At 51.7% G+C, this 14,019-nt stretch overlaps 2 protein-coding genes across 2 annotated transcripts in view; one reads left to right on the forward strand and one right to left on the reverse strand.

The window, feature by feature from the left end:
- Positions 1–3,882: 3,882 nt before the first annotated feature.
- On the reverse strand, positions 3,883–11,732 carry AHSA1 (activator of HSP90 ATPase activity 1). The gene is made up of 9 exons (XM_062181373.1): positions 11,506–11,732; positions 10,176–10,366; positions 7,998–8,080; positions 7,496–7,613; positions 6,077–6,165; positions 5,188–5,316; positions 4,696–4,797; positions 4,371–4,422; positions 3,883–4,262 (listed from the first exon to the last, which is right to left on the reverse strand). The coding sequence occupies exons 1-9, from the start codon at positions 11,583–11,585 to the stop codon at positions 4,090–4,092; spliced, it is 1,017 nt and encodes a 338-aa protein (XP_062037357.1). The 5' UTR covers positions 11,586–11,732; the 3' UTR covers positions 3,883–4,089.
- A 447-nt stretch (positions 11,733–12,179) lies between these two features.
- Positions 12,180–14,019, forward strand: part of VIPAS39 (VPS33B interacting protein, apical-basolateral polarity regulator, spe-39 homolog) — a 37,059-nt gene continuing 35,219 nt past the window's right edge. The window contains exon 1 of the mRNA XM_062181417.1: positions 12,180–12,291. The gene's annotated coding sequence lies outside the window, so the exon portion shown is untranslated. The remainder of the gene's footprint in view (positions 12,292–14,019) is intronic.

The raw sequence follows: 14,019 nt of genomic DNA on the forward strand, positions 1-14,019 counted from the left end.
CGGCGCCCCGACCAGGACTAGAACCCGGTGTGCCGGCGCCACAAGGCGGAGGATTAGCCTGTTTTTCCCAGATTTTATCTGGTGACCTCGTGTTACTTTATAATAGCTAAAAATAATGTATTTAAAACTCAGTTTCACTTAAGTGGTTTTATTTTAGTCATCTCCCGCCCGTACCGTGGTAACAGCGCTCCTCCCCCGGGCTGCATGGGGATCTGATGTCCTGAGCTCTCAGTTCCCAACCCACCCTGAGGAAAGGGAGCTCCGAGCTGGCTGTGCCGAAGGCCAGGCAGCCTTCTTGTTGGCAGAGCCAGGGTTCGAAGCCAGCTTCTGTTAACCGAGCGGTCTCAACCCTGTCACGTTAGAACCATGGCGCCTTGGAGCAGGCCTTGTGGTGCCTTGGGTCAGGCCACGCATACCTCATACCGGGGTGCTGGTCAAGTCCTGGCTGCTCTGCTTCCCACCCAGCTTCCTGCTGATGCATCCTGGGAGGCAGCAGGTGAGGGCTCAGGTACTTGGGTCCCTGCCATCCACATGGGAGACCTGGATTGAGTTCTGTGTTCCTGGTTTCGGCTTGGGCCAGCCCCGGCTATTGTGGGCATTTAGGGAGTGAACCAGCAGATGGAAGATCTCTGTCTCTGTTGCTCTGCCTTTCAAACAGATGAAATGAGTAAGCAGACATTAAAAAAAAAGAAAGAAAGAAAAAAGAAAGAAACCATCACGCCTGGCCCACCCCAGACAGTTAGGGAGTCAGGTGAATCGATGCACAGCCTGGTCCTAAGCTGCCCCCGAGAGGCAGTGAAAGTCAGCGGAGACCAGAAAGCTGGCTGGGAAGCAAGGCTGGGCCACTTAACTGGGCCCGGGCTTCAGGTCCACTCTGCTTGGATCCAGCTCTGAGCCCCGCTCACTGCCTGCCTGGTGTCTGTTTCCCTGCCGGTGACCATGGAGGTGACAATCACTGGCCTCAGGACACCCCTGCCTGGCTGCCCACCAGGAAAGCTTTTCAGGCCCCTCTTTGGGGCTACCTGGAGGGCAAGGGAAGGGGCACCAACCTCCAAGGGCAGAGCCCCAGGGGGATGAGAGGAGGCGGAGCACCCTACAGAATGCAAGGAGGATGAGCACCAGGAGGGAACGATGAAGATGAGGAGGGTACACGCATCATCTTGGCTGCTCCATCACAAGCTGCCTCTTGAACCCATTTGATAAGGAATTTTTACCAATTTGTTACGCGGTAGAACACCTACCGTTCAAACCCCGAGTGCACAGCTTTATTTTTAGTGGTACCATTCTGCTCTTTAGGCTCAGATGGCTAACATATGTTATCAGTGAAACAGCAACGCTAATAATTAGTCTTGGGTACTTGTTAATGAGCATGTCATGTGACAAGCGGCCGGGTGCTTTGCTTTTTACTAAGGTGTTTGCCATCTCTACTTTAGGTTTTTTTTCCTAAGAATTCTAGAACTGGTAGCTTTCCAGCCAGGTGTGAAGGAGCTCTAATTTTTCTAATGGTCTCTGTGTTAGGAAGAGTCTGTTATTAGTCCAGCTAGAGCCCAGGTTATCACAAGGCAACTTTGGTTGTCATGCTGAGTTAGATGCAAATTAGCTCAGCCCAGCACTCCCTCAAAGGTGGCTCTGGCGGTGTGAATTACCCAGATTGGAACTCTGATTTTAATTGCCAAGTTTTGGCCAAGTCATATTCGTAGGATTAGCCTGCAGGCTTTGCTGCCACCTAATAAAACAGGCAAAAATAGATGAAGGCAGTAGCCATAGCTGCAGGAGACAGAGCACCTGGCTTAGAGGGCACTGACTCACGCTGGCACGCAGGAAGCCAGAGCAGGGCTTGTCTGGGAAGGTAACTCTGCCTGTTCAGGCAGTTACCGCTTGTGTGATGTGGCAGTCAGAACCCCGCTAGAATGCAGCCCCAGTACCCTCTAGGCTTAGAGCTCAGCAAACTTTGTTAAGATTTATTTATTTGAAAGGCAGAGTTAGAGGCAGCGAGAGAGAGGTCTTCCATCCACTGGTTCACTCCCCAAATGGCCGCAATGGCTGGAAATGAGTGGATCGAAAACCAGGAGCTTCTTTCCAGTCTCCCATATGGGTGCAGGGGCCCAAGCACTTGGACTATATTCCACTGCTTTCCCAGGTGCATTAGCAGTGAGCTGGATCAGAAGTGGAGCAGCAGGACTCAAACCAGCATCCATATGGGATACCGGCACTGTGGGCAGCAGCTTCTTCCACTATGCCACAGCACTGGCCCCAGCAAACCTAGTGTTAACAGGCATTTGGAAATACTTGTTTTGTTTTGTTTTGTTGACAGGCAGAGTGGACAGTGAGAGACAGAGAGACAGAGAGAAAGGTCTTCTTTTGCCGTTGGTTCACCCTCCAATGGCCGCCGCACTGCGCTGATCAAAAGGCAGGAGCCAGGAGCTTCTCCTGGTCTCCCATGCAGGTGCAGGGCCCAAGCACTTGGGCCATCCTCTACTGCACTCCTAGGCCACAGCAGAGAGCTGGCCTGGAAGAGGGGCAACCGGGACAGAATCTGGTGCCCAGACCGGGACTAGAACCTGGTGTGCCGGCGCCGCTAGGCGGAGGATTAGCCTATTGAGCCGCGGCGCCGGCCATTTGGAAATACTCTTAATGAGGTCATTCTGTTCTTCCTTCTTCAGGGGTACTAAGAGGTCTGGAATTTTCTACTCCAGGAGTGGTACCTAATACGAGGAATTTCGAAGTTCATGGAAAGTACAAATTATCTTTTACACGTGTGTATATATATATTTAAATATACATATATATGTATATATAAAGATCTATGTACTTGAAAGAGTTACAAAGAGATCCCCGTCTATCTGCTCATTCACTCCCCAAACGACCACAACAGCCAGGGCTGGGCCAGGCTGAAGCTGGAACTCCATTGAGGTCTCCCAACATGGGTGGCAAGAGCCCAAATCCTTGGGCCATCTCCTGCTGCTTTCCCAGGAGCATCAGCAGTGAGCTTGATGGTTAAGTGGAACAGGTAAGGCTTGAACTGGAGCTCCTATGGGATGCCGGTGTCTCAGGCGCAGTTTAAGTTGCTGCATCACACTGCAGGCCCCCAGGGGACTTTTTGAAGCCCCCCCCCCCCCCCCCCCCCCCGGTATATCAGAAACATATCAGCTTCTCTTTGTGAATGACAAATAGTTCACACCTCAGCATGGTTCTGCAATGGTCTTTGTGCCAAACCCCACCTCTACTTATCAGTTCTTGGATCCAAGATGTTATTTATGAAATCCAAGGCCTAAGTTTTTGTTTAACAAGGGAGGCAATACCTTCTCCATAGGGCTGTTAGGGGAATTAAATGAGCAAATGCTAGCCGACTGCTTGCTGTGGTTTTAACACGCGGTAACTGTTCAGTACACAGCAGCACAGGGTAGGACTCTAGGTTTCTAACACATCTGGCCAGCACCTGCTGACTCTACTACAGAGAATCCTTGGAGAGTGGGCAGCTCAGAATGCCACCTCCACCCCGACAGTGGCAGTGCAGCACTGCCTGCCGCTGGCACCAACCGTCCCCTACAGTCAGTGTCATCAGACAGAACCCTTGTACCAGGCAGTCTGTGAAGGCCAGCTCAGGAACGCCTGGCCGTGAGCAGCAGCTCCCTCAGGCCTCTTCACAACCAAGGCTCACCCAGAATGCAGAGCCCTTCCAACCTCCAACTTCCTAACCTACTAGGAAACTTGTAAAAATGTTAGTTTATTTTTAAAAGCTACAGATGAACAGTCAGATGGAGATGGATACGGCAAGCTGCTGCTGGTGGGGGCGTGGAGCCCCCCTGCCCTCTGGCACACCACTCCCAGCACCTCCAGTATTCAGCAGAACAGCCCATCAGCCCAGGTTGCAGACATGTGTGTTTTTAAAATTATGTTTATTTAGCGTATGTACACAAAAAAGAAATCACCCTCTGACCCCACCCAGCAGAAAACATGCACAAACCCAAGGTGTATGTATGTGGAGGGGAAGGGCCCCAGCCCCAAGTTAGCGTCTGGGATGGTGCAATCCTGCAAGTCACAAGCCCGTCAGGACAGGGCTGGACTGAAGTGTCGGGCAGGCCGGAGCTAGAACAAGCGTGCGCCATAGCCAAAGGTCTGTTTGATGCCCTCGAAGTAGTACCGCTGCCAGCCCTGCCGCGTGCGCTCTTCCTCGGGAGCAGGGATGCCGCGGCCTTCCATGCACAACTCTGTCTCTCCGTTCTTGTCGACAAAAGTCAAGGTGATGGTGGCAAAGTGCCCTGGCAGAAGGCAGAGGGGAGGGAGGTTTCAAGTCCAGGGTTTCCACCTGGGCTTACGACTAAGTGGAGAAGCAAAGGTCCTGGGGTGTGGCAGTAAAGTGTGCTTACCCTCTGGCCAAGATTTAAACCTCCACTTCATCACGATATGTTTCTCAGGGACCTAGAATGATCAGAGAGCTCAGCCTATAGCGTAGACTACAATGTACCCAGTGCTAGTTAGGATTAGCCATCTGCCTCTCACACTGACTCTATCCTGTGCAATTGTATTACTTGCAGAGAATTCAAATCACAGCATTCTTTTGAAAACCTAAACAAAACATAGTTTTATTAACCAGAGATGAAAGCCTTAAATTTTACCTACGGAGCTGAGAAAAGTCACTCATCTGACCAAAGGCAGCTCCGAAACCCGGGGCTGGGGCCAGCAGGTACTCACCAGGTCGGTAAACTCCCCAGAGACGTTGCCGTCTACCATGTGAAACTTCCCACCTTTGTCTGCGTCTAACACTGCAGGAGCATGGGTGAAGGCCTGGACCAGCTGCGGGAAAGCAGGCGGGGAGAAGACGCACGGCTCTCAGAGGGACCCAGGGACAAGCGCCGCGTGCCTCCGCAAAACGGCTCGTCTTCCCCATCCTCTTCCCCTACACACCAGGCCTGGACTCCAGGGAGCCTTTCTGCACCCACGATGCCATTACTTCCGACCCATTCACTTTCCTAACAACGATTCAGTGAGTCCCACTTACTGACCCAACACTAGCACTGAAGAGAAAATCGGAGGAGCACATCTACTCTGAGTGGGCTAACAAAGCTGTCTTCCTCCACCTCTGCCTGTATCAGGAAGGCCTCCGGCTCCAGACATCAGTACCTCTGCACGCCGAGGACCTGGAACACAGGCGGCCCGGGGCCTGAGGGACAAGCGCACGCTTACCTCTTGGGTGGTCAACACTCTATAGAGCTCCTCGGGTGATGTCAGGAAGGTTTCTCTAAGGGTGATCTTACAAGTGGGGATTCTGACACCAACAGGTTTGGCCTGGGTTTTTGCAGGAGCAGACTTAGCCTGTGAAAGTGGCAGTGAAAACGGTCAGTGGAGGGTAATGGTGACCCTCAATCGCCATGGCTCTGGGGGCAGCTCTACCATTCACTTCCACAAAGCTGTTCCCCTCTAGGGGTAATCAAGAGGGCTGGAGGGAATCTGTGTGTGTTTCAGTCATGAAGAGAACTTTTCCAGAAACATCCTCAATTCTCACAGAAAACAGGCACTCTAGGAGGAAGACTCTGGTACTCATGAAAAAACCCGTCAGCCGAAGGTCAGGTCCAATCTCCATCATTCTGGAGCACTCGGTGTGACTCTCAGACAGACTCTCTGGCTCTGTAGCTGGAAGCAGTTTTCTCCCTACGTCCTGGACATCCTTCAGAGCTGGCAGAAGGGCAACTGGGCTCCAAACCAAGCGCTGAGCCTGAACCACTGACTCCATCTCGCTGAAACACTGGCTCACCTGCAAATGCAGTGCCGTCAACCAGTTCTTGGTGAGTGATGTCAGTGATCTAACCCTTGGTACCCTGATGCCAAACGTCAGCACTCCAGTGAGAGGTGCTGCGCCTACGGTGAACACCATTCTGCGCTCACAACCTCTTAACTGGTGCTAAATGCAATCAAGAGTCACTGTGTGAAGTCCCTGAGAGCTTCCATTTGCTCTAGAGGTTGCAATATAGGAATAAAAGCCACATTTTGCTACAAATGAATAAAAGCCACATTAAAGATGGGCATATGCCTACATATTATAGACTCTAGCCCATCACATGCAAGCGCAACTTACCTTGCGCTCCTCGGGTTTCAGCGCTGGCTGTCCCACTGGGTCTACTGACTCTCCATTCATTGTAGGCAAGATCATGCCCTGCGTGAACTCTGTAAAGACAAAATCCAACTCGTGGAAGTTACTTTTTAGTAGCTGAGACCTAGGGCTTCAAGACAGCTTGACAGACAGGGGTGTCCTAACCCAAAATGAGGTCCACGACCAGAAGACACGGTCTATCTTATATCTCTACCTTTGGTCTATGCCAACTGCTGTGTATGCTACAGGATGTGCTATGTTCACTGGGGTTAGTTTAAAAATAACCCCTGGCTCAAATGGAAGCATTACAGCTTGTTAATATATGTGAGATCTACTGTGGAAGGTCAGTGACTTCAAGAATGCCAGTTACAGGGCCTGCATTGTGGCCTGGGAGGTAGTGGGTAAAGATGCCCCCTGTGGTGCCGGCATCTTATATGGGTGCCTGTTTGAGACCCAGCAGCTCCACTTCTGATCCAGCTCCCTGTTGATAGCTCCAGAAAGCAGTGGATGATGGCCCACGTGCTTGCGACCCCATACCCATGTGGGAGACCTGGAAGAAGCTCCTGGATCCTGGCTTTGATCTGGCCCAGCCCTGGCCATTGCAGCCATTTGGGGAGTGAACCAGCAGACAGAAGATGTTCTCTCCCTCTCTTCTCTGTAACTCTTTCAAATAAATAAATCTTTAAAAAACACGAGTGCCAGTTACTACGGTACAGACTGTCCCCTCCCTCCACACAACAGCCACAAGTCATTATGACACTGGGGTACTGCTTCCCCCTCTGAAAGGGTCCTGTGTCCTACGCTGGCTCCCTTCACAACATGTACCCTAAGGCCAGGATCAGAACAAACTGCGGAAACGGCATCTCAGGAGCCAGCGCTTAGCCTAGCAGTGAAAGCACAGGTTAAGATGCTCACGTCCCACACTGGAGAAGCACGGTTCTTTCTGTACCTGGCTCCCACTTCCTGCTAATGCAGAACCTGGGAGGTAGCAGGTGATGGTTTAAGTAATTGAGTTCCTGCCACCCTCATGGGAGACCGGGACTGAGTTCCTGGTTCCAGCCTTTGGCTTCCAGCTTAGGGCCACTGCAGGCAGCTGGGGGGGGGGGGGGGGGAGCGGTCTGTCTCCCATGTGCCCAGCCTTCACTGTACCCTTCCCTCTGGAACGCATATCCAGGACAGTTCAGGACCACACGCAGGGATGGCCAGTCTGGATCAGCACTGCCAGGTGATAATACAAGGTGAGCCTCAAATGTAATCCTAATCTTCTAGAATCCACTTTCGAAAGTTAAATACAACAAGTAAAATGAATCGTAAGAGCATACTTAACCCAATATTCCCTTACTACCATTTCAACATGTTATCAACATTTAGGGTACTGAGATACACCAGCTCCTCAAGGGGTACCTGTTTTGAGGGTGCTGATGTAAATTCCCATTGCTTCTCTCAGAAGTTTCGCCCCTTCTTCCTTCATTAAGGCCACGAGATTTGTGTCAGGCTCGTCTTTGGCAAGGCTCACACTAATCTGAGTGAAAGAGCAGAAGGCGGCGTAAGTAACTTGCAGGACACCCATCATGCAAGGCAAGTGCTGAGCAGTCAGGTGACAGCTGACGTCTCCAAGGGAAATGTGTGAGGGCGGACATTCACACGGCCCCCATGTGTGTTCCTTCCCAAGTCCTGCCTGCCAAGGCAAAGGAGGCTGATGTTAGACCCACAGGGTTATTGGCCAAAGCAAAGAGATTAAGCCAGCCAATTGCTGTGGAGGCTTCCAATCGTACCCAATACCTGCAGAGTATCTGCGAGTGGGGTTCTGGACGGGGCAAGCCTGGACTACTCATCTTAAATGAGCCACTGTTTCCATCTGAGGCTAAGAAGATACAGAGGACTCAGCGAGTTAGGAAGCACAAACCTCCACTTCGTCCACGCTGTTTTCATCAGACAGATTGGGGATCTCCACATGTCCCTTGTACTGGACTCCTGATTTCGAGGTACCTGTCAAAAACAATGCACTATCAGCAGTCTCCTCTTTTGCAGGCAAGCTCTCTGCTCCACGGCCCTAACTACCATCCCAGGTCAGCTTCTATCAGACAGCTAGACCTTCACTCTGAGACTCGGAGAATGCTGCGTGCCAAATGCAACCAACCCTTCTCCGAGAAATGTCTCTCATCACTGGATTACTAGAGACCAACTGTGTTACTTCAGGGTGGGACCAAGCGTTCCACAGACTGGGCACTGGCAGGAATTCTACCAGAGGATGTGGGTCAATGGTTCTGCCAGAACACTTGTTTTGAAAATATGAGTTTACTCCAATGTGATTCATGTATCAGGGAGAAACTGAATCTCAAGGAGAAGTTCAGAGTTGGAAACACCAGGTGAACCATGAAAAACACACCCAACTACACTGACCTGCGTAGGATTACACAAAACACACTTCAGACTTCTATCTCCAGTGGTCTCAGGCCAAGTGTGTTACAATCCACACCTGCTGTTGTAACATTCCTTCTGATTGCACTGACCCTCCTATGTCACAATGGCCCTCAAGATGCAGTCCTTGAGGTGTCCACTGTTACAAGTCAGTATCAGGTCTTTTTCAAGAAAAACCACCATGTTTACTGCAGTCTTTATGTTTTCCATATCATTTAACAAATTTTAATTCCTCAGTTTTTAAAAAGGTGGGGGCAGGTGTTCGGTCTAGCAGTTGACACCTGCATCCCACAGCGGGGTGCCTGGATCCCATGCTTGGCTCCCAATTCTAGCTTCCTGGTAACGCAGACCCTAGGAGGCGCAGGAATGCCCAGGTGACTGCGGCTCTGACACCCATGTCGGAGGCCGACACTGAGCCCTTGGCCCAGCAGCAGCTGTTGCAGAGTGAACCAGCAGAGGAAAACTCACTCACTCTCTAAAAAAATAAAAACTTGACCTTGGGGTGGGCATTTCGCTTAGCAGTAGAGACCGCTCCTACACTCGAGCGCCTGCTTCGACACCCTGCTCTGGCTCCCGGCTCCAGCTCGCTGCTAAGGCTCACTTTGGGAGGCAGTGTTGACGGCTCAGGAAACAGGGTACCTGCCACACACACTGGGGGGCCTGCACTGAGTTTCCTGCCCCCAGCTTTGGCCCAACCTTGTAGACATTTGGGAAGTGAACCAATGATGGGAGCGGTTTCTCAAACTTAAAAATATATATATATTGTCAAGTTTTGCTGTGTCCCTAATCCCATCTTCCTGGTAGTTATGCCCCGTGGTTTTCATTTAGTGACTGTATATAATGAGTGCTTTGAAGGAACAAGTGCTAGTACACTCAGCTACAGGCAAAACTGACTCTCTCAAGTTTACTCAACATTCACCTTCACTTCTCCGGGCCTCAGTTCCTCAATCTGTACAAAGGGCACTGGGCAAGATAAGATGATACCACAATGCTGTTGGCATATTTTAAGAAACAAACAAAAAAATCATGGGCAGACCTATCTGTTCCACCCCCTCTTTATTGTCATTCACTTCAGAAAGGTTTACTGATGCACAAGGTTATTTCACGCTTCACCCCACGCAAAGCAGGTGTGGCTCACACGTCTGTAACTTTGCTGCCTTTTTAAAACTCAGCTTCCCAATGGTTAGGACCACCCAAGTGGGGCGTATGCATGGCCTCAATTCCTTCCCAAAGTCCACAGGAGGGATTAAACAGAAGATACATACAACAGCTCCAAATCACAGTTACAGGCAAGCTGCATTAGCACTGTGGTCTAACCTGTTACGTTCACACTGGAGACACAAAAACATCAAGACAAAAACAAAAGCAAATGTAGCTAGTTTGGGAGAGTCAACACCTTCTGTGTCCCAACACAGACCCAAGCCCCAAGATGCCAGGACACAGCCACTTCACTGGTGGGGACTAACGAGACCCACAAAGAAAAAAATCCTTTGGTGTCCCACGGTGTTGGAAGAAATTCCAGCTACTGAGACTGCCTTACGCAGACCTCAAAGTAGCACTGTGCACACCTTTCCGGAGATTCTAACTCCTCCGTAACTGTTCTGTTCAGCTCCTGCCAACCGAAACAGTTAACCTCTTCCCTGACAGCCCAGCCTAGGCTTACCTGTCCAGTTGAGTTTGATGCTCCACTCATAAAAGAAGATGAGTTTGCCTTTGCGATTGTTAATGGATGCCTCTCCATCAAGCTTGCTCACTTCTGTCACCTCACACTTGCCCTCCTCATTCTGCACCCGCACTGCCAGGAACAATGTTTTCAGCTTATCTGTGGACCAGTTTGAAGCATCCCTCTCTGTCCTGCAAAAGAGAAACACAGCTATGGAGCAGCATTCGAGAGAGCGCAAAGGGAAGGAAGCCTGACCAAGCCCTCCTCGGTTCCACAAACACGTGGCTTTCTTGTAGGAAGCCACAGGAGTGATTATAGCTACCAAAGACAAAGCCGTGCAGGGCAGCGCGAGCTGAAGGAAAAGTCTGCGCTCCTGTCTCAGCATGGTGCAAGGCTGACTTGACACTTTCCTAGGGCGCCCCCGTTTGACCAAGTGGAAAACCGCACACAAGCCGGGATTCTTCAGGAAGTTCGTGGAAGATACAATGAAAAGGTTCACTCTAAGTGCAACAGAACCTGACCTCTTTAGCACTGTAAATGCCCTACACGTTCTACAGGGCTTCAGAACAAACCACAAGAATTGCATCAGGTACCCTAAGTACGTTAAGACGAAAGGAGACAGGCCTTACTATAGCGAACAATCTCCCTGTGCCCCTTCCTACTTACTACCTATAAAATAACAGCGAAATTTACAACTAAGTCAAAGTACAGCCAATGGTGTGAGCAAAGTTCAGCAGGGTTCAAATGTAAGTTAGCATTCCTTCTGGAAGACTTTACATGAAAGGGCAGGCTTTTACCAAACCACGCTGCCCGGCAACCTGGAGTTACCAACACAGGCGACCTAACAGTTCCGGGTGAGAGGCGGCAGGCTGTGCAGTATCACCGAGCTCTGCGAACAACCTGCACAACACGTGGCAAAGCTGCATCTGCCAGCCCGAGGCAGCGGTACCCTAGCACTGATGTAACTTCACCCACCGTAAGCCGCCAACATCGAGGGTTTGGGGTTCTCGGGCTCTTCCGGCCACGTGCAGGAAGCATCGCCCGGCTCAGGCTGGATGCAGCGGCCAGGGCCTTCCTTTCGGGCTCTCTGAAGCCCCTCTCCTGGGACGCAGCCTTCCAGGACGGGCCCCCCGTCACCCCAAACACTAAGCCATTGACCTCAGCTGCGGAGGCCTGGGACTACGGACCCCGGCCACGGGAAGGACCCATCCCCTTCTCCATCTCCGGGCGGGGCTGCCTCCGCCTCAACTCTGTCGGGGCCGAGATTCCAGCAACCTTGAAATCCCAGCGTGGACGCATCGCTCCTGCGGCCTGCCTTTCTGGCTCTCACCAGTGCCAGTTGTTGACGTTGGTGGCGTCCGCCCGCTCCTCCACGATCCAGCGTGGGTCGCCCTCACCCCACTTGGCCATCAGCTTTCCAATCTCGCCGCCACCAGCTCCCGAGCAGCCGCAGCAACAGCCTCAGGACCTCTTGGTCCCAGCCGCCCAGCAGCGCCTGGAAACTACTAGAAGCGGCCGCAGCACCTTCTGGCTTGCTTTTCCCTCCACCCCCAACCCCTCCCCGCCTTCACTTCCGGCTCCTCCCCACTTTCACCGACTACTTCCGTTCCAGCCAGACGGACCGTAGGTTCCGTCCGTTCTAGAGTTCCTTCACGCTCCCTCGGTTAAGCCCTCAAAGAAGCCAGAAATAAACCTCGCACGACCATTCCTCGCCCGTGAAAACAGAAAGAACACGTCCCATTGTTTCCCTGGACTCTAACTCGGCCTTACTGAGCCTCATGGGAGTTGTAGTCTTAAGTGACCCTCAGGATAACCGCGGAAGGTCGAGCTGCAAGTAAAGGAAATGACGTAGCAGAGTCTCGCTCGGATTTCTGGGGGCTGTAGTTCAGGAGCCCCGTGGCCTCCCGGGACTGCGCCTTACACAATAGGCAGCGGAACTACAACTTCCAACGTGCCCTGCGACCTCTTTCTTTAGCCATCCTCCCATGGCGCCACCCCGCCCTTCACGACCGCCTCCTTCCGCCCCTTCCTATGCCGCACAGCCTGACTAGAAAGGCTCGTCCGGTAGCGGCGGACGCTGTCGCTGTCCTGAGAGGGAGGGCTCGATGTGGAAGAGGTGAGGGTGTCCCAAGGCCAGGGTCGCTTATCTCCGCATCCTTCCCCTCTCTGAGGCATCCCTACACCTCCTCCCCATGGAGGCCGGATTCTTGGAGCCGGGGCGACCTTTGGGAGCCGGCGGGGCTGCGAGGGAGCCCTCAGCGTTTGTGTCTTAACCAGCATTTACTCTGTCAAGGTTCCGCTTGGCTCTGGCGGTTGCGGCCGAGGGCTTCCTGGATGTTCGCCCCGGAGTCAGCCTGTTTTGACCCGTAACCCCCTGTCCCTGGTCTCGGGTCACAAACCGCACCTCCGCTGGCTCGAAAGATGATCGAGTTGAAACCGAGTGTGACGTTTCAGTAGATGGTTTCTGGAGTGTCCGGAGGCAGGGGGCGTCTTGGTTGTGTTTTTTTTCTTTTGTTTGTTTTGTTTTGTTGTTTTCCTAACATCCCTCTGTTCTACGTCGTGTTCCTGTTCTCACCTCGGATCTGTCACCCTCCCCTGTGGGCTCTGAGTAAACAGGTGACGCCAAGGACCGGCCTCTGAACTATTTTAAATCATGTGGAAGCACCTTGGTCAGTCGTCTTTAAAAACTGCCTGGTTGCTTTGTAACTTCTAGAGCTTTCGAATCGTGTCTCTTCGCTTGCCAAATAAATCTGGGTTCTCTTCTGGTGCTTGGAGTACACGTTAGGGTCAGCTCGGCACTGCCGTGGGCCGGTTGAGACTGTAGGACTCCTGATGCCTGCTGAGTTGTTAGGAACGGTCGGGGCCTCTCTGTAGATGCTTCCCGTGGTGGAGGAACGACCTGCCCAGTTGTCCCAGGAGTGAAAACTAGGTGGTCGGAAGGACCGTGGGAAACCGCGGAACTGGTCTAGGAGCCAGAAAACCTGGGTTATGTGGTTTGCTGTGGGACTGATTAACCAAGCGGTGGTGGTGTTTAACCCTTTGGTGTCTGACTTTCCTCATCAGTGACACGGAAAAGGAATCCGTGCGGCCTGCCTTGCAGGAGTATTTGGAGGAGCAAGTGAATGACGAATGTGTTTACGAACTTGCACATGTGCTAGAGACATGCGTTCTACACACATCTTCAGCATTTGTGGACGCTTTCGGTGCTTTTATATTGTTTGTTTTTTAATCTTTGGGCTTGGCTAAAGATACTTCTCTAACTTATTCCAAGGTATTGTCATGGCTTATTAGTAATACAAGTTAATACTGAGCGTTAATTCTGTGTCAGTCACTAAGCATTTTACATGTATTGATGGGGTAATCCTCATATCAGCCCTATGAGGTAGTTCATTTGTTATGGCCATTTTACAGATAAGGACACCAAGAGAGAAGGAGTAAGATACCTCATAGGAAAAGGAACGAACATTTGGTGTTTCCTTTGTGCTAAGCACTGTCAGGTGTTTGCTGAGTCCTCTCTGTTTTTCAGTCCAACCCATGAGTTAGGATGTAATTTTCTCCAAGGCTTAAGTGTAGTTTGCTCAGAATTGGAGAAACCAAGATTTCAGCTCAAGGGTGCTTGACAGTGCCTGTGCTTGTGTCATTGGCAGCTGTTTCTTAGTTTTTACTTAGAAAAGGGTTTGGCTGGCACCGTGGCTTAACAGGCTAATCCTCCGCCTTGCAGCGCCGGCACCCCAGGTTCTAGTCCCGGTCGGGGCGCCGGATTCTATCCTGGTTGCCCCTCTTCCAGGCCAGCTCTCTGCTGTGGCCCAGGAAGGCAGTGGAGGATGGCCCAAGTGCTTGGGCC

Source organism: Lepus europaeus, chromosome 22 (assembly GCF_033115175.1).
Source record: "Lepus europaeus isolate LE1 chromosome 22, mLepTim1.pri, whole genome shotgun sequence".
Lineage (NCBI taxonomy): Eukaryota > Metazoa > Chordata > Mammalia > Lagomorpha > Leporidae > Lepus > Lepus europaeus.